General features: G+C 50.4%; 3 protein-coding genes across 4 annotated transcripts in view; 2 read left to right on the top strand and 1 right to left on the bottom strand.

Annotated features, from left to right (window-relative positions):
- Positions 1 to 301: 301 nt before the first annotated feature.
- On the top strand, positions 302 to 10,699 carry Eef2kmt (eukaryotic elongation factor 2 lysine methyltransferase). 2 transcript variants are annotated; one of them, XM_032912724.1, is made up of 8 exons: positions 302 to 399; positions 3,201 to 3,263; positions 5,409 to 5,489; positions 6,454 to 6,555; positions 6,862 to 6,995; positions 7,077 to 7,342; positions 8,395 to 8,541; positions 9,649 to 10,699. In XM_032912724.1, exons 1-8 carry the CDS (start codon positions 304 to 306, stop codon positions 9,765 to 9,767), a joined length of 1,008 nt encoding a protein of 335 aa, XP_032768615.1. In that variant the 5' UTR covers positions 302 to 303; the 3' UTR covers positions 9,768 to 10,699. The 2 variants fall into 2 exon arrangements, with proteins under 2 accessions (XP_032768615.1, XP_032768614.1); XM_032912723.1 differs by lacking the exon at positions 6,454 to 6,555.
- On the bottom strand, positions 9,910 to 20,066 carry Alg1 (ALG1 chitobiosyldiphosphodolichol beta-mannosyltransferase). The gene is made up of 13 exons (XM_032912725.1): positions 19,831 to 20,066; positions 18,668 to 18,745; positions 18,426 to 18,529; positions 17,685 to 17,833; positions 15,705 to 15,794; positions 15,294 to 15,404; positions 14,449 to 14,570; positions 14,291 to 14,329; positions 13,995 to 14,054; positions 13,091 to 13,201; positions 11,932 to 12,046; positions 10,873 to 10,948; positions 9,910 to 10,402 (listed from the first exon to the last, which is right to left on the bottom strand). Exons 1-13 carry the CDS (start codon positions 20,036 to 20,038, stop codon positions 10,268 to 10,270), a joined length of 1,398 nt encoding a protein of 465 aa, XP_032768616.1. The 5' UTR covers positions 20,039 to 20,066; the 3' UTR covers positions 9,910 to 10,267.
- Positions 20,067 to 25,483: 5,417 nt separating this feature from the next.
- The window catches only part of C9H16orf89 (chromosome 9 C16orf89 homolog), an 11,908-nt gene continuing 11,716 nt past the window's right edge, over positions 25,484 to 25,675 (top strand). Inside the window, exon 1 of the mRNA XM_032914059.1 lies at positions 25,484 to 25,675. This exon is cut by the window's right edge and continues 58 nt beyond it. Within this exon, the coding sequence (XP_032769950.1) occupies positions 25,538 to 25,675 (138 nt within the window). The 5' untranslated portion in view covers positions 25,484 to 25,537.

Below are 25,675 nucleotides of genomic sequence, written 5' to 3' on the forward strand. Positions count from 1 at the left end.
GAACCACCATGTGGTTGCTCTGGAAGAGCAGTCAGTGCTCTTAACCTCTGAGCCATCTCTCCAGCCCCTCCGCGAACTTTTTAAAACGCGCCCGCCCACCAGCCATGCAGCGGCCGCAGAACCTGACCCGGCAGTTTACAGCCCTGCCCCACCGTAATCTCCGCCCCCGGGCACCACCTTACCCCGCCCCCTGGGCCGGAATGTAGAGATATCCCAGCCCACATCTTGACTCCTATTTGCCCCTCCTCCTCGGTCTCCGCCTCGCTTCCGCCTGTTTCCAGGCAACTCTGGGCCGGCCCCGCGATGGCGCCTGAGGACCACGAGGGGGCCACGTCTCTGCTGCAGAGTTTCGAGCGCCGCTTCCTGGCGGCTCGCGCGCTGCCCTCTTTTCCCTGGCAGGTGGGCGACGGGCGCGCGGCGGTTATTGGGGTCGAGCACCACGGGCGGCGGGGCCGGGAGGCTTGGACCGTCTTTGCTCACCGCTGGGCCGGAGGAGGCAGGCGGGACCCTTCTCTGGCAGAGTTTAAAGGGTCACGAACCGGGCTGGATTATTTAGCAACTTTTAAACTAGTAATCTGTCATCTTGGCGACTGCAAAACAACTTTGAAAAACTAAACGTCTTCAAACGGCAAGAGCCGCGCTTTCCCAAAAGGGAGGCCAGGTCCCCATCCGAAGGGCAGACTGCAGGCAGAACCGTCTCGAAGGAAGTTCGGACTGAAAAGGGACCTCACTGTGGCCTGGGTATCTGCAACTCGGACACGAGGTTCCTTTAGAGAGTGCCTCGCTGTTCGCTCTTGTACAGTGAGCTCACCTGCATGAGTCACTGTAGATTTGTATTCCTCTAGAGTCTGCCCGGTGTCATTGGGTGGTTTAGCTAGTTGTATTATTTCATCGACATAAAACATCTCTGGTCTTAACACAATACGAATCCGAATGTCAAATGTAATGATAATAATTCACGTGCTGTGCTAAGTACTTGCTCAGGGTCACCCATGGTGCACAGCCCAGAGGTCTCTTGTCACTCCATTTGACCAGGAGTTTAAGAATCAGAGCCAGAGCTCTAGCCAGGGAGACCAGCTTCCTGCTTATAGTTCTAGTTCTTTATGTGGGACTTTACACAAGTGGCTACATCTGTGTGCCATCATTTCTAATTAGTACAGTAAAGGATACAATGATACCAACCTCTTGCTATGAAACGGCTGGATTTCTTTTTCGTTCCCAGCTAGAAATCATAGATAGACAAGAACTTCTGGGAGTGCTGGTCTCTAGTGGCTGGTTTTCTGTACCAGCTGTAGCCAGGCAAGAGTAGCAATTGCAGGATTCTTGCATGTGGGGCCCTTGGTTCTCCCAGGAGTTCGTAGGACATTTTGACTGGCAGCTTTCCGGCTGGTGTAGGCATTTCCTCAGCCCTTAGAAGCAGCCCTTACAAACATAGAGTTCTTGTGCAAGCCTTGGAAGTGAGAATTCCTTAGCTCTTGACCGTGGCCAGCTGCCTGTTTGCTTTTACAATTCTGCTGTCCACTGTTGAGTCCCTGCTTTCCTGCCGTCTCTGTCTGCTTTCTCCATGTTACCCCCTCACCCCGCACTACTAAAGTAAGCAAGAGACCATCCCAGGAGGTAGCTCTGGAGGGTTCCTTGCTGTACACTCCCTCCTTGAGACACAGCAGCAGGCTATGTAGGGGTTTGAACCAATCACAGCCTTGCCTCTTGTTCCATCCCAGCTATCCTTCCGCTAGGCCACCAGGGGGCGTGCTCCCCTCTGTCCCACAAGGAAACGAGTGCAGAGTAATACGCTGTGTTTGTGATAGCAAAAAGTTCTGGTGCAAAGTATTTCAAGCAGCCCTGGCTGAGGCTGCACCTTCAGCAGCCATGATAATCAGCTCTGGTTGTCTAAAGGTGTCTGTGGAGTGTTCAGGCAGCCAAGGCTGGTATAAGCTGTCAGACTGACAATCCTTTTGCTGAAGGCAGCCAAGGTAGAAAGGGAGAGTACCACAGCTCCAAATTAGAGAGTCACATTGCCCCGTCCTCCAGACCGTTGCTTATTCATAGGAGATTGGACATAAGAGTGCTTCTACCAAGAACCTAAAGACTTTGTCATGAATACTGACTGTGGGGTCATTACACCTTATTCCTATTACTCCTCAGGAGGCAGCCCCTCCTGTATCTCACCTTGTGGGAGTACTTGAATACAAACCCTGACATCCCCCAGGCTGTGGAAGTGCACCAAGTGCTGCCTAGCGGACACCGGGTCATTAAGTATTTACTGAATGCCATCCATGAACTGCACACCAGGGCACATTAGAACACATGAGAGACCAGCCCTAAACCAGTAAATAACCAGAAAGCACCAGGCAAAACCACGTATAGGAACTTGTGCCTATAATCACAGTTTGGGATTCTAAAGCAGGAGAGTCTCTGTGAATTAGAAGCCAGCCTCAGCTACAAGGTGAGACCCTGCCTCAGACAGATGAAAAGATAAACAAGGAAATGGCAAGTAAAGTGGAGTCATCAAAGGCCTCCCCAAAGAGACATTTGAACTGCTACCCACGCCCCAAAGCAGTCGGCCATAGGATGGTCTTGGAGAACAGAAGCAGAGGTCTTGTGATGGGAACATGGCTGCCGTGATTAAGAACAGCAAGCCAGCTGGTGTGGCCACAGTGGAGTGGGCAGGAATGAGACTGTGTGTAGCTGAGGTCAGAAAAGGGTCAAGGCAGGTCTTAGAGGATCTGATGGGACATAGCAAGGTGTTCTGAGGACATAAAGTGACTTGCTGGGTGTCACGTACCTGCCCTGACTGGAGTTGTAGCTATAGTTCCTGTGACAAAGATGGCTTGCCCAGGCTTGGCACCACACATCTGAGTCCACATTCTAGCTTAGGGAGCAGGTCTCAGGCCATTATGCTGTAACTGATTCTTAGCTTACCAGCTCAGCCCCAAGGTTGCCATGACCCCCGTGACTGCTGGGCAGCTATGTCTGATGTGATTCGGGGCTTGGTCTTCTCATACTCAGCCACATGTGGCCCATGACATTAGACCAAGTTCGCCTCTGGTGGCTCCCACTTAAGATTAGCTCCAAGTCCCTGGGCTGTGATCACTGATACTCTTTACCAGAATATTCCACAGGAGTGTAATGTTGCTGAGAAAATGCCCCTGAGATATTTCTCTCTCTCTTTCTCTCCCCGCTTCCTGCCCCCGGAACAGAGCCTAGAAGAAAAACTAAGGGAGCCCTCAGGTTCTGAGCTGTTGCTGGCTATTTTGCAGAAGGTAAGAGCCCCAGCATCCCCAGACAGGGAACCCGAGCCTTGTCTGTATCCTTTCCAAACACCAGTGTCCAGAGAACAAAACTACAGCACTGGTGTTGACATTACCCATAGGCATCATCACCACAGACAGGTGTTTGGTTTTAATGGATGAAGAAGAAATTCACATAGACAGCTGCACGAGATGAGGGGAGCTGGGGGTATCTTTTTTTTTTTTTTTTTAAGACTTTATGGAGTGCTACTATAACATCTTTTTCTAGATGGCTTTAACTTTTACTTTTGGGTTGCGGGGTGTGTGTGCGTGTGCGTGTGCGTGTGCGTGTGTGTGTGTGTGTGTGTGAGAGAGAGAGAGAGAGAGAGAGAGAGAGAGAGAGAGAGAGAGAGAGAGAGAGACATGCATGCATACACTGTCCTTGGAATGCAGAAAAGAGTGTCAGGTCCCCTGGGACTGGAATTACAGACAGTTGTGAACTAACACATGGTTGCTGGGAATCCAACCTGGACCGTGGAAGAGCAACCAGTGCTCTGAACCACTGAGCCACCTCTCCACCCCACATCCCTTGGGAAGTCTTAAACTACAGAGATGACAGGCGACAGATGACTTCTTCCAGCATTTGGTAGCTGCTTTGAAATGTTCTTCTTTGCATTTAAACTAAAAATAATAAAGCCCATCTTCCCTGCCCAGGATCAGAAGCAGCAGTGGGCTTTGGACTCAGAAATGCATGTGCCCATGGCTTGAGTCAAAGACAGATCACACGACCATGTCCTGTGCCTAGACTGTAAGGGTCCTGACCTTCTGGCAGGAGAAAACTGTAGTCTTCCTCCCCAGCAGGAATCATTAGAGGAGCAAGTTTGCATACAAATTCAGGGAAGACATCTGCCCCTAGCCACCGAGCTCACCCTCGGAGCTCAGACCAGGGATAATGTGCTGAACCAGGGCCAGTGCAAAGTCAGCCTAAGCTATATTGTATTAGAACGATGAAGAGGGAGGCAGACAGGCTTTGTCTTACAACCTTCCATGGGTGACCCAACCAAAATTCCAGCAGACTCCTTTAAGGTCCACTGGGGTTATCCACCAATGAGCCCTCAGTAGGAAGCCCCTGAAGGCCTTAAGGGAGCCGTTCTCAATGACCTGTGGGTCATGATGTGATTAGAGCCCTTTTAAAGAGCCCAGACAGGGGCTAGAACGATGGTTCTCAGCCTGTGGGTTGTGACTCCTCTGGACATCTAAGACCATCAGAAAATACAGATATTTATATCACAATTCATACTGTAGCAAAATTAGTTATGAAGTAGCAACAAATTATTTTATGGCTGGCAGTCACAGCATGAGGAACTATATTAAGGGGCCGCAGCATTAGGAAGTCCGTGAAGCACTGCCTCAAGGGATCCTGTGGTCCTCCTAAGGCAGCAAGCTGCTCCTCCGTCATTTGATCCTGTAGTCCTCCCAGGGCAGCTACTCCTCCTTCCAGGCCCATTCCATCTCTTGCTTTCTGCTGGTCCCTGACCTCCTTTCAAAACAGCCAGGCCAGAGCCACCTGGGAGCTACGCCACACTGCTCTCCCTGGCTGGAAACCCTGCACCTCACTTTCAGAGGCTTTCCACTGAGGTACTAGTTCCTCTCCAGGCAAAGCTTTTGCTCTTAACACATTTACCTGTTCAGCCCCCATCTCCAACTCTCCTCACCACCTAGGCCTTATAGCTAGGACAACAGGCATCTGGTTCCTGCCACTGGGCCCTCGCCTCCTCTGTGAAGCGAGATACCCACTTTCATCCTCACAACAAACTAATATCATTCCCACCTGCTACTCCGGGTGAGCAGGAAAGGGCCTGTGAGCTCAGGTTCCTACCCAGAGCTATGCTACTATGTGCAGATGTCTTAAAGAAAGATCTTAAAACTTATTCTTAAACTGGGAATGGCAGCACATACCTATAAACCTAAGACAGGAGGATTGCACATTTGAGGGCAGTCTGTGCTAACTAGCAAGACTGTCTCAAGAAAACACTCCATCTTGCAGATGCCCAAGGCACATTCCCATGTTCTCCCTGCATATCTTTGCTGGAACACCAATCCCCCTCCAATCATGTGAAGCTTCTAGGACACTGAGGGCAGGTCTCTGCAGCAACCACCTTGTCTTTTGTTGTCTAGACTGTGAAGCACCCTGTGTGTGTCCAGCACGGGCCCTCTCTGAAGTATTCCCGCTGCTTTCTCTCGAAGCTCATCAAAAAGGTCAGTGATGGGCAGTGGCTGCCGGGGCTGGGCCATGTAGGGGAACAGCAGCCCCACCTCCCTGCCCTTTGGTTGTTCTGGGAGCTCAGGGCCAGGGCTTCCTTTCTAGGGGCTGCTGGTGGTATGTGACTAGAGAACATGGTTGGAAAGGGCAGAGGAGAGCAGCCAGGGTCCTCAGCAGCAGCTTCTCCTCCTAAACTCAGGTTCTCCCTTCTACCAGACATCCCTGCCACAGAATGAAGGATGCCTCCTCCTCCCCGATCCTATTAGCCATGCACCTGTTGGAAGTCTGTTCCCACAGTCCCTTCCCAACTAGTTCCTTATTATTCTCCCGACTGGGCTGCTGACCAGAATCCTCCCAGCCTCTGCAAGACACCTTTGGAGGACAGATCCAGACCGGCTCCATGCCACTCTAGACAGCTGTGGAGAACAGGAGCAGGCCAGCCTCAGTCAGCCCCTGAAGCCAGCAGCTGCTCACCAGCTCAGCACAGCTGCGATCCTTGCTTCTGTACCACTCGGGCCCCTGGTGCCGCTGTAGACCCTGGTAGCACCAGGACAAGCAGGGCTGTGAGGCCTGGTGAAACCATGCCTCCGTGGCACCGAGGGGCATCTTGAAAGGCTCTGCAGTGTAAGCCTGGGGCTCACATGAACAGCAGCACCTCTCTGAGGCAATGTGGCTCTCCTAGACTCCGCCTGCCCTCTCCATTTTAATTCTAAGTTGTTCAAGTGCTGGCATGACTCCCACTCCAAAATCTCCCTCTATATCTGGTAAAATGAGGCTGGAGCATGGCTCAGCAGTACAGTGCCGGCCCAGCATGTACATGGCCTTGGCTTCCATCTCAGGCACCCTGAATGCCATAAAAGCTGCCCAGTCCTGTTCACAGAGCAGACAGAGTGAGGGACAGAATGGTTGTTTCCAAGGGTCAGTGCGACCAGCCTCTCAGTCAAGGCTGTCTGTTCCCAGCATGAGGCCGTACCCATGGAGCCTTTGGACGCACTGTACGAGGCGCTGGCAGAAGTTCTGATGGCCAGAGAGTCCACCCGGTGCCACCGGAGTTATTTGCTGGTATGAGTCATGCATGCTGTGTTGTACCCCTGTCCACCACACACTCTCCCCTGTGTGACTGGGTCATCTAAAGGTGTTAGATGACGGGGATCACACAGCACAGACCGAGATTGGTTCCTTTCACTCAGCACAGTGTCCCTGAGATCGCCCACTCTGCCGGGTGTGGGAGGCTTTTACTTTCTTCCCACGGTTGAGTGCATTCCCCGGCATACCCTGACCTCAATCTGCTCAGCCACACACTTGCTATGACTTAGGTCCCACCCGTCATACGCTGATGGTTCCGTTCATTCTCCGTCTTGTCTGCAGCCTTCAGGAGACTCAGTCACACTCTCTGAGAGCACAGCCATCGTGTCCCATGGCACCACAGGCTTGGTTACATGGGACGCTGCTCTCTACCTGGCAGAATGGGCCATCGAGAACCCAGCAGCCTTCACTGACAGGTGATCTTGGGGCATAGGGCAGGGCACTAAGGCGGTTGGCACTGGTGCCTTCGTGAACACAGGTCCTCATCTCCCACTCAGGACTATCCTGGAGCTAGGCAGCGGAGCTGGCCTCACAGGCCTGGCCATTTGCAAAGCATGCTACCCCAGAGCATACGTCTTCAGCGACTGTCATGCCCAAGTGCTTGAGCAGCTCCGTAGAAACGTTCTCCTCAACGGCTTCTCCTTAGAGCTGCACACTCCCATTGACTCAGGCAGCCCGAAGGTGACAGTGGCCCAGCTGGACTGGGACGAGGTGACATCCTCTCAGCTCTCTGCCTTCCAGGCAGACACTGTCATTGCAGCAGGTAATGCCCTGGCAGCAACCCTCATTCCAGCAGGAAGAGGCTGTGGGTGCTACAGGCAGGGACTGGTAGGACCCCAAAGAAACACCCTGGGCTACCAATGATGTCACAGTCCATACTCCAGAGCCTTAGGTCCCTCTATGGAGACAGCTACTCCCACTGCTGTGGCTCTCTCCATGAAGCTGTTCCCAGAAGACTAAGATGATCAGGTGCCAGGCCAGCAAACTAGCCTGGCCTGGAGCACCTTGCCAGGGACACCCTGAGACCACGCATTTCCCTCCCTGCTCCTATAATGAATGCTAGAGCAGGCCCACCCACAACTAAGACTGTGTCCTCCATTGCTGGTGGCAAACAGCCACCCAGGGTCTTCGAGGGGGGTAAGACTGGCCATGCAGCCTGTGGTCCTCCCAGGGCCACATCCAACTTCTCCACCTGTTCTTAGCACCATCTCGGGTAATGTTTAGATGAGGCGGCAGGGGACCAGTTCAGAGAGCATGAGCTGAGGGGCCCCCTCCACACTGTCCATCCGGGCTCCTTGCAGATGTCAAGGATTCCTATCATCTCTGCCATGTGGCCTTGGCTGTCTACCATTTGGGTCCTAAGTCCATGTCCTTCAGAGACAGCAAAAGAGCCCCAGTCTCTTAGATACAGAATGGAGACTTTGAAAGAAAGCAGTGTTTGTTTGCCTGGGCCACTGTCTTCCTCCCCTAGCACAACAGAGGTCATGGAAAACAGCACACCCCACACTTCAGTACCCTCGAAAAACCCCAAGCCAGGCTAGGATCCGCTTCATTATGAAGCTTCTAAGTGAGCAAGGGGCACAAAACCGATTTTGCTGCAGGAGGTTCTACTTTAGAGGTCTTTCGATGCCTCTCCTCCCGGGGCCTCCCCTTCACCTGGGGCATCTTCCTAGGGAACAGCACACATCCTAACACCACCCACCCACCCACCCACCGCTGCCCCCAAGCGCTCATCTCAGGGTGAGGCCAGCCCACACCCTGCTATGGCTGCAGATCCTGACAGGGTGCCCTTTCAGTAACAGCCTTCCATTGTAGATGTACTGTACTGCGGGGAGGTGACACTGTCACTGGTCAGGGTCCTGAAGATGCTCACTGACTGCCAGAGGAAGAAGGCTCCTGACGTCTATGTGGCCTATACGATCCGCAGCCAGGACACGGGCAAGCTGTTCATCACAGAGCTGGGTCAGTTCCCAATCTGTAGGCCACCATTCTGTCATGAGGAGGGCTTAAAGATTGGACTGACATTGGTCTTGCTTCTCAGCATCCTTACCTTTCTGTGATGACATTCACCTGAGGCACAGCCTGACCTGCATAGGCAATGGGCAGTTGGCCACCATTGTTTTGGGCACTCTACAACTAGAAAAGAAGCTAAGGGTGATTTCAGAAAAGGGATAAGGACCCCACCATCTGTAGAGGCCTAAATAATACTGCTGTGAATCTTGTCTGTCGTCCAGTGTGACACTCACCAGCACCTGGGATGTGCCCAAGCATCCCACAGACACACACAGCCTGCAGCACATCTTCCCTAAGAAAGGCAGAGCACCACAGAGCAGCCAGCCTGTGCCTGATTTCAGTAATTCTCTATGGGGACCAGAGCCCTTACCTGAGTGGTAGAGTACTTGTCTACCATGTGCATGGCTGGATTCCATCCATAATACTTAAAAAAAAATTACAGCTAGGCGGAACGGAGGAATTTACAGAATGTGTGCCAACTTATACTCATGTGGGATTCTAGACCCTCCCATACTTTTTTTTGCCTGTGCGTCTCTGTTCTTCTACTAACATTATTTATAACTCAAGTCTAATTAAGAAACTGTCTTGGCTCACCTCACAGTACTTGCAAACCCCATGAAGCCAGGCAGCTGCAGTTAGATCATAGCTGCTCTCTGCTTGTGCCAAATGACAGGGTAGGCAGGTGCAGAGAGGCGGCCACAGAGGTGCTGCTGCTGTCTGAGGTCTTGCCTTCAGGCTTGAGAGAGATCAATATGCAATAGTGCTTACTATACAAACAGGAAGACCCAAGTTGGAATCCTCAGCAATGTAAAAGGCTGGGTTGTGGCCAAAAGTACCTTCCAGTGCTATCAGGCAGAGGCAGGGTTGCTGGGGCTTAAGGGACCAGAGCAGAGAAGGGAGGGCAGAACTCTGCCATCCTTCCTTAGACCGAGCATGCACACGCATACACACACCCTTAGAGCGTCTACCTGAGCCTGGAAACCTGTGGCCAAGCAAGTGAGCTGGAATGCACACTTGTGTCAGCCGCCCTCCTGAGATCTCTGTCCTCTTATCTAGACCGTGCTGGGATACACTGGGAAGAGGTGGCCCCTCACACTGGCAAACTGTTCCCTTATGAAGAGCATTCGGCCATCGTAATCCTGAAGCTCACGCTGACCGGTCGCCATGGTGTTTGAAGGTGATCTGAAAACTGAGACCGCTGTGGTGGGAAAGCGGACAGCTCCTGTTAACAACCACAACGCACAGGAAGCACAGGCTCTGACGCTGGTGCCTGCCCTCGGCAGCTCACCTGGGGTGGACACAGGCTCAGAGCAAGCATTCCACTGTACAAATAAATATATAAATTTATTAACTATGACTGTCCTGTCAGCTCAGCCTTGCTCAGCTAAGCCAGGTGAACACAGGATATCCCAGAGCTCACAGCAGCCAGCAGAACTAGAATACAAGGAATGTGAAGAGTCCGGAAACAAAAACCCAGGGATGAAGAAGTTGGTTGGCAGGGACACCGGAAGTAACAAAAGTCCTCAGTTCGAAAGAGCTTCTCAGATGCTGGATGATTCTTTTCCTGGCTGTCACCACTGCCGTCCTCAGGCTTCTGACCACTAGGGGGCACTCAAGAGCCCTGGCAGGAAGGGTGGGCACAGGATGGATGGGCCCTACCCTCTGGGCCTGGAGGTCATTTGTGAGTGACCAACAATGGGAGCACAGTCTGCTGCCAGCTCTCATCCCATCGCAGCTGCTCTGACTCCTGGAGTCTCTTCCGGAACTGGCTCAGCTTCCCAGCAGGGTCGGGAAACTTTGAGAAAAGCATCTAGAGGAAAAGGCAGACTGGACTTAGCTCTGCACCAGGCCAGGCTCTTCCTGCTCGTGTCCAGCAGTGCCCTCCCCTCACTGGACACTGGATGGGTCCGTCTTCCACAGCCCTGCCCTGGAGAGTGGCCATCCTCTACCTGCCGTCCCCTTCCCTCCCCCTCCCATCCTCACACACCCGTACAGAGGTAGTGAAGATGGAAATCTTTAATGCATCTATCAGGGACCAGCAAACTGCAGCCTTCAGGCTGGGTCCTGCCCACCTGGCTTTGTAAATAAAGTTTTATTAGAACTCAGACTATCTGCGCATGTCCACAGCTGTATTCCCATCCGTATGAAAATGGTACTACATAGTTCTAACACAATCAGTTCTCTAAGGACAGACCCTCAGCAGATGCTCCCTTCTTTACACCCGAGCTCCACCACAGCCGCCCTGTGTGAGAAGCAGGGATCATGGAGGAGGCCCACTACCTGTAGCTGAGTGGCCAGTTCCTCCGAGTCCTTGAAGACCAGGCCGTTCTCTCCGTGTCTCACGAGCTCATGCAGACTGCAGAGAGAACAAGGGCTTGAGAGCCAGCAGGAGAAGAAAGGGAACCGGGCAGGGCCACCACTGCCCCTCAGGCGAAGGTGGCCTCTGTTCTGAGCTGCAGTATTTGGACAGAAAAGCCTACCAGGGCACATGTCAAAATGCCAGGCTGGTTTGAGAAGGGAAGGTGGCCTTGTTTCTGTGTTTTTTCTCCACTGCAGCCTAAGAGGTGGGTTCCAGCAAGTCTGTATTTGGCTCCACACGGTAAGGTTAGCTTTCCAGAGACACTGGGAGATTCGATTCTGGCAAACCCTGAACTTGGATCACACAAGGGTTTCACATCCTGAACTTCCCATCCAGAGGCCTTCCCAGCTACCAAGCTGCAGCCTCTATGCTCACATCTGCCCTGGCCAGGAGAGTGGAGTCCCAGACCTGCATTGGTGTGATAGTCCAACCCAGTCATGACAGCTCAGCCAGATGTAAAGTAAGGCAACTGCAGGCACCTCTGGCCACCATTCCCTTCTCACAGCGTGACTCTGAGACCAGCCATGCCCCTGTCCCTCTCTGTGCAGACTCGATCCTGGAGCCCCTTGTACATCCACAGATGCTCGAGTCCCTTATGTCCCCTATGCTACTGTGTTTGCATGTGGTGCACATGAACATCCTCTCTGGATGACCTCACATCCCAGCAGTGGAGCAGGGATAAGAAGACAGCTACGTGTTGCTATGGACACAGTCATCATACTCCTTGCTACAGTTTTCTGAGTCAGAAACTTACTGTGTAGAACGAGTTAGTTTTAAGCACCAGGGCCCTCTTGCCTTTGCCTCCGGACCACAGACTCACATTTCTAATATCCTAAAAAACGTTTTGCACCTGAATGACTGGCATGGCATGGCATGGAGTGGACGAGCCAGGCTGTGACCGTCACTGGGGCTCAGCAGAACCACAGGCCCCCAACGGCTGATCTAGACTACACCAAGTAAGGCTCCGAATCTGCTCCTACCACTTGAAGTTCACGGCACACACAGGCAAGTAGCACCCAAACATGTCCACCACCTTCATGGGCAGGTCCAGACCACTGGAGGACATGTGTAGACAGACACCCAGATCCGCTGACCCTGCAAAGACAGTCAGTGCACTAGGACACATCCTCCAGGCCCACGCAGGGACTCCCAGACAATGAATGGAAGTCAGAAGGTGTCCCTTAGATTTCCCCAAACACAAATGGCACAAGCTGACCAAGAAGCCAGGCAGTTTAACCAGAGGCAAAAACATGGTTGACCACTGAATCCTTCTCACACTGCCTAATGGTTAGTTTGGTTTTGTTCATTTTTACTTGTATTGATTTATTGTTTCTACATAGCCATAATTCACTTTCAAAGAGAAAACTCCCAGGCAGTCCCTGTGATAGCAGAGCTATGGTTTTGGATCACTTAGCCTGGTCAAGAACACTGCCCAGTGACCACTTAGAAATGACCGGCTTAGCAGGTGAAGGCGCTTGCAGCCAAGCCTGACAACCTGGCCCCATCCCTGGATCTCAGAGAGAACAGAAAGGGCCAACTCCTGTAAGTATCCTCTGATTGGCATATATTTGCTGTGACCCAAGTGTGTTCTCCCCTACACACCAACAAAAACATGACAAAAAGCGACTAGATACAACGGCAAGTCTCCTTAGATGTACTTTGCCAGAATAACTCTAAGAACTCGAGATTAAAAATGTGGGCAGAGCTGGGCCTGGTGATGCACACCTTTAATCCAAGCTCTTGGGAGGCAAAGGTAACTGAATCTCTCTGAGCTCAAGGTCAGCCTCAGCCTGGTCTACAGAGCCACTGTCTCAAAACTGTCTCAAAATTAAAACCTTAACCAAAACAGAAAAAATAAAACCAAATCTAAAACAAATCCAGCAAAAATCAGCTATCAGCTGGGGAGTAGAGCAGTCATATCAGCCCAGCAGTGGGGAGGCTAAGACAGGATGATTGTACAAGTTAAGGCCAACCTCAACTATACATGAAATCTTGGGGGAGGGGGGTTTGCTAAAACTCAAGGCTAACCTCGGCTACATAGATCCTGTCTCAAAAATTACAGCAAAACAGATGGTAGCATGTTCCCTGTCTGCTCTTATGGGATAGTGTGGCCTGTCTTCGCCAAGCCTGCCCACTTACCTAGAAGCAGTGGGTAGTCCTCGGCTTCCAGCCATGGGGTACAGAACTGGACATGCTGAAGGTGCTTCTGGCTGATGAGGTGGCGGTAGTGCTCTCTGAGCGGCCCTTTCCCTTCACAGAGTAGAAAAGACACTGCCATGGCCACTGTCCGTCTCTGCCAGTGGACAGGTCTTGCTGCTCCAGCTGGCCCGACAACCCTTTCCCAGGACCACACCCACTAGTGGCCACACAGCCCTGACATTCCATGGCTAGGATACTAAGCCCACCCCAGCCAGCTGGCACAGGCTACAGATCACAAAGGGGTAAGGATAATGCTAGGACACCAGCAAGATAGACACAGCATCTCCACCGGCAGCAGTGACACAGACTGTCCTTAGCATGTTCCCCACAGGGTCGCATGGGAACCCGGCTGGGAGGAGAGGAGGATTAGCTGCCTAACCCATGACTGAACAGGAGACGCACTGCTTCCAATCCTCTGGGAAAGGGGAGAGTTTGGGTAAGTGGTACCATCCCAGACGGAAATCTGTACTCTTGAGATCTGAGCATCAAGTTCCCTATATATCAAATGGATGTAGAAACGCTACCCCAAGGGCTTACTGACAAAGGCTTATCCCAGCTACTTTAGGAGGCTGAAGTGGGTTAGTATATCAAGGTTAGCCTGATTACAGGGTGGGTTCTATGCCTAGACAACTTATAAGACCCTGTCCTCTACAAACAGAGAGATAAAGGACGGCTGGAGGTTAGCTGGGTGGTAGAGCTCTAGCCTGACATAGGCAAGACCTTGAGAGGAACAGAGAAACGACCCTGGAGAACTGAGGTGACGATCAACAAGACAGTGTCCTGTAGAGGTCCTGTAAAGGCCATGTGCCATTCTAAAACCATGACATGGTGTTCCCATCAGTACCTGTTATCACACAGACGACGGAAGGAAGGCTGTCTCCACTGAGTGCTTGTTGCTCAAACTCTATTTTTAAAAAACAACCAAGAGAAAATAAGCTGGTAAGAAGTGGGAGGCTGCGCCCAGGGGCTCCTGGTCTCCAGATCCATCCCACTGATGGCCTAGCCCTCAGCGACCATGCAAGAGCAGTTCCATGCCTCCCCACCATCTCAGGCAGGCCTCCCCATGACACCAGCAGACCACATGACAGGCTTTACAAAGGCCTAACAAGTTCCGAGCTGCTCATGCAGCTACACACCTACTTTCTAATGCTCGCAGCAGGATAGAGAAGTCCTCGTCCTCTACAGGGAGAGAAAAGAGAGGAGTCAAAGATGCCTCCCAACCTCCCACCCTAACAGATACCCATCCCTGGACCCCAAAGCAAGCTGGGCACACACCCCAGGTGCTGGGGGAGGCAGACCTGTCCAGCTAGTGCTGCTCACGAGCAGTGCTGGCCGCCCATGCAGACGCCTCACAACCCCGCACTGACTGTCCCTCTCAGTGAAGGCCGACCTCTCCGTGTCAGGGTCTGAGGGCTCTGAGCTGGAGAATCAGAGAAAAGAGATAAGATATTAGACATTGTAGCACAAGAACAGAGCCAGAGGCAGGACACAGCCGTGCTGGCACCCACTGACCTCACAGATCCCGGCTGCTGGCACTGTTACATGGGTAACACCTACTCCACCACTCAGTGCCACCTCCACGGCTCCCCACTCCACCTGCTTAGCACCCCAGCAAGGATATCCTGACCCGCCTCCCAGCAGTCATGCTCAGGTCCTAGGAGCACACAACAGACATGGGCAGGAACCTTCTCTGCCAGTGAGAGGCCCAAGGGACACTCAGGTCCCTTGCCCAACAAGAACCCACTGGCAGCAGGACAAGATAGCACAGGGCTCAGCAGAGTTTCTTAAAGGGCCAGAGTAAAGATACTTCAGGCTTCGTGGGCCATCGACTGCTGTGAAACGCAGTTCCGCTGCCGCACTTGGGAGCAACCACTGTTTTCAAGGTAAGGTAAGGGTATGTAGCCCAGGCTGGCCTCAAACTTACAATCCTCCCGCCTCAGCCTCCCAAGTCCTAGCGTTACACACATTTACCACTACAAAAGGCTTCCAACAGCCACCAACAACACAAAGGTGAATGGGTGGGATGTTTTCCAATGAAACCTTTGGACGGCTGTAGGTGGTAGGCCATAGCTTTAGTTTGCTGTCTCTAGATGAGAGAATCTGCCGGTCTGCAGGAGACAGGACACAGAGAGGGGAGACATACCGGCTCTGGAAAGGAGAGTATGTGCGGCTCAGCTTCATGAAGAGTTCATGCTGCAGGTCCAGGGGTGTCTCCTTAAAGAAAGATGCTGGCTTGTCGTAGAGAGTCACAGCCCTGACATGAGATGGGAGTGGGCAGAGAAAAATCTAAGCAAGAGGACACAGCAGGATCCCAAACAGCGAGAGAGTTTGGGGAAATCCAAAAGACAAGAAAATTCCTTAGAATGGTGCAGATATTTAGCACCAAAACATCCTAGGCCACACTGCTGGGAAGGAAGAAAGCCTCCTGCCTCCTGCCTTGACTTCTCAGAACCAGTAGCCATCCCCCAGGCCCTGAGTACTTCAATACGGTACTGCAGAACTATGCTGTAGCTCTTGAAACACATGGACTGATGGACATCCCAGCCCTGCATACCTGACACACCAGTTCTCTGCCAGGTCCTCCCGCATCGCCTGGGTCACACACAGGTTCAGGTGGGACAGGCGCCCAAAGAACTTCTCATACCTACAAAGTATCTTGGGGTCAGCATGGAACCCTGGGATGAGTCTAGATGCCACCCAACCTCCATAAGACTTGATACCCCTAGGCAGTGGGAAGGCTAGAGCCCCTTGGAACTGTCAGAATGCCCCATGAGCTCCCTGTAAGTAACTCTCTCAACCTTTCTTTCCTTTCACTGTTCAGCCTACACAGATCCTTTAAAAGGAATCAATCTCCACAAATCCAGACTCGTGCAATAAAGAGGAGAAACCCAGTAAGGGCGGTTTAATCAAGTCTCAGCCACCCTGCACAGTCAGGGCTGCAGTTCTCTCTCTCACTGTGGTATGAAGGGAGTTTAGTGATGGCAAGAGAATGAGGAAGAGAGGGAGAGCAAATCAAGGTTACTGAGCTGCAGGCTGGAATATGGCTTAGCTGGTAGACCGCTTGCCTGTCGAGTTCAAGGCCCTGGTTCTACCTCCAGTACTTAAAATATGGGGCATGACTGTGCACATCTGTCTGAACACTGAAAAGGAAGAAGGAAAAGACAGGAGGATCACAAGTTCATGGTCATCCTACCATGCTCAGAGTTTGAGGCCAGCCCACACTACACACTATCTCAAATGTGTATGTACACATGTGTATATATACACATACGTATACATATGAATGAGTAGGGATGTAGCTCTGTTGGTAGAGCGCTTGTCCATGTACATCAAAGTCCTGGGTTCCATCCCCATCACAACGTAAAATAAGTGTTGGCAGTGCACACCCGTAACCCCAGCACTTGAGAGGTAGCGCAAAACCAGCCTACAAAATGTCAGACTCAAAAAACCAGTTTAAGGGCCAGAGAAATGCTCTTCCACTGAACCAGGGCTTAATTCCCTACACCCACATGACAGCACAACCATCTATAAATCCAATCCCAGGGGTTCTGATCTGTCCTCTGCAGGCAAGAGACAAACACATGGTATGCAGACAAAGGTGCCAGCAAAACACCCATATATAAAATAACATCCATATACAAAATTAAGTAATTTTGTTTCTTTGTTGAGACAGTGTTTCTCTGTGGAGCCAGGCTGGCCTTGAATTACCAGCCTCTGCCTACCAAGTACTGGAATTAAACACATGTGCCACCACTGCCCAGCTGTCTTTAGTTGTTGTTTTTGTTATGTTTTGCTTTTTTGAAAATAAAGTAGTTTTTAAAAATAAAAATGAACCAGAAAAATTAATTACAAAAAAATTACATAAAAGTAGGATTGCTAACTGGTGGTGGCCAACAGCTTCAATCCCAGCAGAGGCAAGCAGATCTCTGAGTTTGAGGCCAGTCTGATCTTCAGAGTGAGTTCCAGGACAGCCAGGGCTACACAGAGAAACTCTCTCTTAAGAGAAAAAAAAAGTAAAATTGCTAAACTGAGTGTGCTTTATTGTGCCTGTAATCCCAGAGTAGAGGCAGCTGAGGCAGGAGGACCAACATAAATTCAAAGCCAGTCTGGGCACCGGAGTGAGAAAGATCATAGCTACCAACAGAGTTCAGCAGCCTTCTCTTCCCTCAGCTCTGAGTCGGTCCTAGGGCTGAGTCCTGACTCACTTCTGTGCAGAAGAGGCAGCCTCACTCTCAGCCCTCCTCCTAACTTTTACAGTGCTCCATCACTGGGGCTGATGGAGGAGGGGTGGGGGACACGGGACCTGGCCTCGAGCCTGACATGAGGCTGGTGCTCTGTGACAGGCAGGAGCTGCCTGGTCTGCTGGTCCCACAACCAACAATCAATCCCAGCAGGGTAAGGGAAAGAACACAGCTAGCTGGCCCCAGAGCAAGAAGCACACAGTGAGATGGGCAACCAGGATCAGAGTGGAACCGAGGACCCTGCTCCAGATCCAGCCTGCCGGCCCAGGCCCTTCTCTCCCACCCACCCTCACCATTTGGCCAGCAGCACAATGGGGTGGCGGGGGCCATGGACCAAGCCCATGATGGAGTAGCCATAGTTGTGCCAGTCGATGACCAGTTTGCTCCCACAAATGCAGCACACAAACCAGCAGACGGCAATAGCAGGCAGACCTGGAGGGTTCTAGGAAGAGAGACTCGGAGGCAGTGGAGGAGGCATAGGCCACGGCCCATGTAGCCTAGAGAACTGACCATACAGCCAGGAAACCATGATCTACAAGGCTCACCAACTTCCCATCTGCTCCCTCCTGTTCTCATCTTTTTTTTCTTTAGTTACTGAGTTTAACTAGAGTTGTATGTATTAACCTGGTGAGGGGTTGTTTACTGGAGAATGGACAATTTATGAGTGGATACACAGGAGAAGAAAATGACCTCCACCCCCAACAACCATTAACTGCCAACAGCTCCTTAGCTAGAGATGGCACCCCTACGAATCCACCCCTCCCCCTCCATGCTGGGATGTTGGCAGGTTAGAGTGTGCTGGTCTTGTACAGTTGCAAGTTCACGAATGCAACAGCCCTTCCCATGTTTTTATAGTTTATGCACAAAGAAGTATTAAATACATTTAATAATTTGTTCATTTTGTATGTGGACTGGAAATCAAATCCAAGAGCTTACTGAACCACACCCACAACCCAATTTGTGCATGTTTAAAAGACCAGCAAGTGAACTGCTAACAGTGGTTCTCACAGAAGGAGACAGCAGCTGGCACCTACCTGGAGGAAGATGTAGGCCGCAGGGTCCGTACGCATCATCTTCCATAGCAAGTACACTGCCTGGAATACAACTTTGACTACATACTGGAGAATTCGGGGCCCAGCTGCAAGTTAGAAAGCATCCATCTCTACACAAGAGCTCTTGGCACTCTGGGAGTCCCCTCATCTTCCCAATACCAATATACACCAACCCCGCCGACCCACCTACCCCTAGTCAGGAACCTGGAGTTGACTGGTCCTACCTCCCAGACCCCGCAGATCTGTCAACTTCACAATCTGAATCCTATCACTCTGCAAGAGCTCATCTCGAGGTTTGGAGTCTGCAAATGCAAAAGAGCCCTTTAAGATACCAGAAGTAGCATCAAAGTTACAGTCGGCTGGATGCGTTCCTTCCCATCTGGAATTCCAGCACTTGGAAGGATAAGGCAGGATAGGGTGTTCAAAACCAGCATGTGCCTCAAAACAAGCTCCTGTCTCGAGTAAACAATGTGGAAGGAGAGTAACACCTACCAAAACCTCTCCAGTGCCCAGTAGCCAGAATGGAAAACGAGGTCACTTTGTGTCTTCTACTAGAATACCCTCAAAGGGCACTCAAGTCCACTTAATTTAACCTGATGACTGGCACACAATAGGTACCCAACTGAACTGATGAAGAGTAGACTCCTGGATGGTAGCCTGTGTTAGTTCCACTCCACCCAAGCCCTGGGAGAGCACTCCACACAGGGGCCAGTGAGAGCTATTCCCACTTTCCCTAAGATGGAGCGGCGCCACCTCAACATTCACAGATCCGATCTGAGGTGCCCAGCATGTGTTGGAAGATGGCTACGAATGCCCGGGACATGCTGGTAGGTTCATATGGCTGTGTCAAACGGTTAGATACCTTTTAGTAGTGCATGCCTTTAATCGCAACACTCTAGAGGCAGAAGCAAGTGGATCTCTGTGAGTTCAAGGACACTCTGGCCTGCACAGTAAGGTCCAGACCAGCTAAGGGCTGCATAGTGAGAGTGAACACCTGCAAAATCAGCCGCAGGGGACATGACACCTCTGCCTACGCATTGGGGAACAAGAGAACCATCCACAGCTAGAAAAGCACCGAGGCTGCAAGAGGGGTGTAAAGAAACATTCGCCCTGTCAACTCTGTGACAAAGGCAGCACGAGGAAGTAGTGACCAGCACTGTCTCGGCACTACCTAAACGAATCAAGTGACAGACACCTTGCAACCAATCTATTTGTACTTTTCACGTATGGTAACCGGCGGCTGGCGCCCGCTGCTCTCAAACAACAGAAAGTTGCAGTCCAGGCCAGAACAGGCAGGAGAGAGGAGCACAGCCGCTCCCGCCTCGCCCCAGAACAGGGAGAGTCAAGGCTCCTGATTGAGTCTCCCTCCCAGGTCCCCGCCACTCACTGTAGAACCCCAACAGCGTCACCGAAAAGCCGCTCTGGGCCAATGACAGCGCGTGGTACTGCATGCGGGGGCTGCGGCCCACGTCGCCCAGCACCACAACGACCACATGCCGTGCCCTGCCGGCCTGCCGCCCACGCTTCCACAGACCCAGCAGCAGCACCGACAGCAACAGCAGCAAAGCCAGCAGCGCCACGCAGGACGCTGCCATCTTGGTCGGCCGGCAGCGAGCACGTGACCGGACCAGGAAGCCAGGCTGTGCGCAGGCGCACACCCAGACCCTGCAGTGGGGGGGTGATGAAACCACCTCTGTAAAGTAGGAGGAGGCGGGTCCTTGGATAAGGCGGGGTCTGGAAGAACAAGACCTGGACCATGGGGGCTGGCTCTGAACGGAGGGGCAGGCCCTGGAAAGGATAGGAGGCCTTTGATGAAAACTTAATGAATTAGTAAGCTGTAACCATGTCAAGTTCCCTGAACCGTGTTTTTCCCCTGTGAAAGTAAAGCTGTACCTTTATTGGAGTCTAAGGACTTCTTTTTCAGAGCTCTAAGATAAACTTCAAACTATATTGATGATAATTTCCTGCTGATAGAGCACACTTTTCAGCTTCCCTTGGGGACTGTGAAATCATTTCTACCCTGTAAGAGGCCATATCCCATCTTCTGTGAGCATCTTAGCTATCTACAGAAAAATGCACCCTCGCTGTATATGAACATACTCTCGGCTAAGATCAGACCCAGTCTCCCTCTCTCTATTTATGCCTTCTGTCTCCCCATAGCTGCCTTTAATAATCTAACAAGAGAGATAAAATTTTGAATGAGAGGCTGATGAGAAGTTTTCTTCAGGTAAAGATGCTTGATGCCAAAATAGGGTACCATCCCAGGAAACCACATGATGGAAGGAGAATCAACTCTCTATGTCCTCTGACCTCCATACTCTCTCTGTGACACAGACAGCACCCCCCCATACATATACACTAAATAAATAAAAACAATTTGGATGAATTTCCTAGTTTTGTTGAGGAAAGATGCCACTCCCTGAAGAGTGAGTGTATCATGAGATCATGGCTACACATGGAAACTGATCTTTGTTGGCAGAAGGCAAGAGACCATAGGCCTCTGGCTGGTCATGCTCTTTTTAACCAAAGTGCCTTCCAGTGAGAAAATTCATTAGGCAAAATGTTTATCTCTTTGTTTCTTAAGACACATGTACATTGAATACAAAATCCCAAATATAAAAGAGAGGAACCAGACATAGCATATGCCTGTCATCCTACCACTTTGGAGGAGAAGCAGAACAATCAGGAGCTCAAGGTCATCCTGGATGCCATCGGGAGTTCAAAACCTGCCTGGGCAGTTTAAACTCCTTACCGGAACTCCAAAAAATAAATAAGGGGCTGGAGAAATAGCTCAGCAGTTAAGAGTTCTTGCTTGCAATCATGAGGACAGGAGTTCAAATCCTAACACCCTTGTAACAAGCCGAATGTCACCCCAAAGCCTATAATCTTGGCTGGGAGGGGCAGAAACAGAAAGCTCACAAGGTGTGTTGAATTCTGGTTTATAAGAAAAAACAGGAGACTCAAGTTTAGGGAGAGAAAGAATAGGCATAGGTTATAGAGAAAGAAAAAGAAAGTAAGAAAGAAGGAAGGAAAGAAGGAAAGAAAGAGAAGGAAAGAAAGAAAGAAAGAAAGAAAGAAAGAAAGAAAGAAGAAAAACTTTTAAATAGATTTAAGAGTGGACAATAAGAAGGGAGAAAGAAAGAGATGCATGTGATAACGATAGTGGTGTGTCCTCTAGACTTGCTGACTTTGCCAGCTAGAAAAACACTGCTGTGAGGATTGTAGACTCTTACTTCATAATAAGAGCACTGGAGTCTTGAGAATAGCAAAGGCACAGTAGTATGGCTTTGCAAAACTAGACATTCTCATCCAAGAATGGCAGTATGCTGACTGAGCAGGGAAAAAAATAGTTTTTATAATCCTAATGCAAGCCTGTTCCTCCCTCTGGTGGTTTGAGTAAGAAAGACCTTCATAAACTCATGTATTTGAATGGTCGGGCATCAGGGAGTGGCATTACTTGAGAAGAATTAGAAGGTGTGACCTTGGGTTGGGGATTTAGCTCAGTGGTAGAGCGCTTGCCTAGCAAGTGCAAGGCCCTGGGTTCGGTCTTCAGCTCCGAAGAAGCTGTGACCTTGTTAGAGGAAGTATGTCACTGGAGGTCAGTCAGCTTTGAGGTTTCAGAAGCCCAAGCCAGGCCCAGTGTCTCCCTCGTCTTGCTGCCTGTGGACTCAGATGTAGAACTCTGTTACTCCAGTAGTATGTCTGCCTTCATGGCATCAGACTCCCTGACATGATGACAATGGACTAAGCCTCTAAAAATGTAAGCAAGCCTCAATTAAATGCTTTCTTTATAAGAGTTTTCATGGTCGTGATGTCTCTTCACAGCATCAGAGCACTGAAAAAGGCAGAAGTTGGTACCAGGAGTGGGGTATTGCTGTGACAGGCCTGACCATACAGATGGTTGGTGGAATGTGGACTCTGGATTAGGAAAGCAGTTAAGTGGAGCTTAACAGGCCAAGCTAGTAGGAGCATTGAAGACAGTGGTGTGGGGGATGATTTGAACTGTGGTGGCCTGGATCAAGAAGTTTCAAGGCAGAAGAGTATTAATAGGTGGCCTAGAGAACATTCTTATGCTATTTCAGTATAGAAAGGGATTTCTTTCTTCTTTTGTCCAAAAATATCTGCCTGAGGCTAAATTGAAGAGCTTTTGATTAATAGTACTGTCAGAGGAGATTTCAAGGGAGGGTAGTAATGACTGTGCCATGTGGTTGTTAGTAGTCACTTTTGTGTAGATATAGATGAAAAGGAGTAAGCCAAGCAAGGAAAATTGCAAAATATGCTCAAAGAGTTAAAAAAAATTACCAAAAAGTCTGGTGCTAAATAAAATCCTCAGGGCAAGGCCACCGAGCTAATCAAATTCTAAATTGTAAAAGGGAATTAAAAGTTTAAGCAGTGAAGGGACCCATCCACAACAGAAAGCCGATGCATCTGTAACTGAAAGGGGTAAAGTTCCAGCCCCATCAAGCAGCTTTGGCCATGGGGTTCTGGCTTTAGAGTCAAGAACTCAAGAAGGGGATTATGGAATCTCTCTCCAAAGTCAAGGAAAGCTACTGATACCAGGCATATACCAAGAATGTCCCTTTAACAGAGGGCCAGAGAAGGGGTTGGGGATTTAGCTCAGTGATAGAGCACTTGCCTAGCAAGCGCAAGGCCCTGAGTTCGGTCCCCAGCTCCGGAAAAAAAAAAATAGAGGGCCAGAGAGTCCTTTGTGGGTGAAGCTGTGATGGTGAAGCCTAGATTGTGGTGAAGACCCCAAAATGTTGGAGATGCCAGAGTCATAGGATGATGAACTGAGCCTCTGATCTGTAATCAAGGCCCAATTAAATGTTTTCTAAGAGTTGCCGTGTCATGTGTCTCTTCACAGCAATAAAACAGTGACAAAAAGGTGCCCCCTTTCCTTACTGGCTGCGTGATCAGGAGGATACAACCGGTTCTTGTTTTTCCCTCTGACACATTTGTCTTCCTATTGCATTTTCTTCAACAAACATTTATGGGTTCATCTATGGTTTACATCCATTTTATGATAACATGTCTACAGATCATTAGGCAGCCTTGGCTGGTAGTAATTCTCCACTGTAAACATCTAGTTTTGGGGGTAGTAGTTAGACTAAAAGTTTGGATGGCAGTAGCAGCAGCCTGCCAGCAGGGGTCCACTGCTTTCTGTTTACCTGTAATTGGGCCTAAGCCACTTTTATTTTGAAAATGAACCATTAGATTTTATTTCTTTTTTTTTTTAGGATTTATTTATTCATTCATTCATTCATTTATTTTATGTGAGTACATTGTCGGTGTCTTCAGACACACCAGAAGAGGGCATCAGATCCCATTACAGATGGTTGTGAGCCACCATTTGGTTGCTGGGATTTGAACTCAGGACTTCTGGAAGAGCAGTCAGTGCTCTTAACCACTAAGCCATCTCTCCAGCTCCTAGATTTTATTCCTTAAGACTCTTTACCACTGACCCAGAACCTTTCTTCATATTTTTAACTTTTGAGTCTGGGTGGCTAAGTTGTTCTGGCTAGCCTTGAACTCACGGTGCTTTCTAAGCTGCTTCTGGCTAGCCTTGAACTCACGGTGCTTTCTAAGCTGTTCTGGCTAGCCTTGAACTCACGGTGCTTTCTAAGCTGTTCTGGCTAGCCTTGAACTCACGGTGCATTCTAAGCTGGTCTGGCTAGCCTTGAACTCACGGTGCTTTCTAAGCTGGTCTGGCTAGCCTTGAACTCACGGTGCTTTCTAAGCTGCTCTCAGGTTTGCAGTGGGCCTTCCTTCCACACCCTCCTAAGTGCTGTGATGTCAAGCATGCTCCACCACATCCGGCTCTGTGCCTCACGTTCTGTCTTAGTCAGGGTTTCTACTGCTGTGAAGAGGCACCATAACCAAGGCAACTCTTACAAAGGAAAACATCTAATTGAGGCTGGCTCACAGGATCAGAGGTTCAGTCCACTGTTGTCATGGTGAGAAGCATGGCGGCCAGGCACAGTGCTGGAGAAGGAGCTAAGAGTTCTCCATCTCAATCTCAGGCAGAAGAAGGAGACACCACACTAGGCCTGGCATATGAGACCTCAAAGCTGGCCTCCACAGTGATGCATTTCTCTAACAAGGCCACACCTCTAATAGTGCCAAGCATTCAAACACACGAATCCATGGGAGTCATTCCTCTTCAAACCTCCGCACCTTCATAATTCTGTTTCTACTGGTTAAGTGCCACTCTGAGAAAACTTGTGAAGACAAGTGTGTCTTCCAATGAGCTACTTCCAAACTCATTTAAAACAAACTTGTGGAGCATAGCGGCACATGCCTTTAATTCCAGCAACTGGGTGAGCGGCAGAGTGAGGCAGATCACTGAGGTTGAGGCCAACTACAGAGTGAGTTCCAGGACAGCCAGGGCTACACAGGGAGACCCCGGGTGGGGAGGCAAACTTTGGATTTTTTAGCTTCAGTCACCATGGCTAGATCAGTAGTGGAAAACTAGGTCAAGAAGATAAGGAAGCTGGCAAGACAGATCAGTCAGTCAAGCGTTTGCTGTATAAGCAAGAGAACCTGAGTTCAATCCCCAGAACCTACGTAAGAAGGCAGGCGTGATGACATAGGCTTGAGTCCCAGCACCAGGGAAACAGTAGAGACAAGAGGATCCCTGACGCTCACTGGACAGCCAGCTTGACTACTTCCAAAACTCCAGGCCAGAGGAGCTTTATCTCAAAAGTCAAGATGAGTGGTGCTTACACTATGATACCAGAGGTGTCATACACACACACACACACACACACACACACACACACATGCACGCACACACGCACGCACATGCACGCACCTGACAGTACATGCACCCACACAAACTCACACCAGATACATCCATATATAAAAACCAGGGTGAATTCCCTGACCCAGATGGGAACAAGGAAACCCCATATCCAGAACTGGCCTGACCATGCCCATGACTCTGTGGCTAACCCCTGAAACCCCACCCCGGCACTTGTCTCCAAGTCTTCCTGGGTAAGAGGAGTGGAGGAAGAGGCGGGGAACAAAGTATTTAAAGGACCTGGGAGAATTCCTGGCACTTGAGTGTGTGACCGTCCACCGTCTGCCAGCCCATCATGGCGAGGATCAGCCTGCTTCTACTCCTGCTGCTGTCCCTGCCAGAGCAGCTCTCCTCACTGCCATGGCCAGACACTGCACAGGGCACCATGGCCGGCTTGATCCTGACTGCGTTAGAAAAAGCCACCTTATTTCTG

This window comes from Rattus rattus, chromosome 9 (assembly GCF_011064425.1).
Source record: "Rattus rattus isolate New Zealand chromosome 9, Rrattus_CSIRO_v1, whole genome shotgun sequence".
NCBI lineage: Eukaryota > Metazoa > Chordata > Mammalia > Rodentia > Muridae > Rattus > Rattus rattus.

What these genes read in the sequence shown, in the direction of transcription:
- Eef2kmt (XM_032912724.1), top strand. Translation starts at nt 304, where the DNA reads ATGGCGCCTGAGGACCACGAGGGGGCCACGTCTCTGCTGCAGAGTTTC. An exon ending in TGCTGGCTATTTTGCAGAAG is followed by an intron (nt 3,264 to 5,408) that starts GTAAGAGCCCCA and finishes TTTGTTGTCTAG; the next exon opens with ACTGTGAAGCACCCTGTGTG. An exon ending in GCTGTTCATCACAGAGCTGG is followed by an intron (nt 8,542 to 9,648) that starts GTCAGTTCCCAA and finishes CCTCTTATCTAG; the next exon opens with ACCGTGCTGGGATACACTGG.
- Alg1 (XM_032912725.1), bottom strand. Translation starts at nt 20,038, where the DNA reads ATGGCAGCGTCCTGCGTGGCGCTGCTGGCTTTGCTGCTGTTGCTGTCG. An exon ending in GAGCAGCACTAGCTGGACAG is followed by an intron (nt 14,330 to 14,448) that starts GTCTGCCTCCCC and finishes CTCTCCCTGTAG; the next exon opens with AGGACGAGGACTTCTCTATC. An exon ending in AACTGGCCACTCAGCTACAG is followed by an intron (nt 10,403 to 10,872) that starts GTAGTGGGCCTC and finishes CTTTTCCTCTAG; the next exon opens with ATGCTTTTCTCAAAGTTTCC.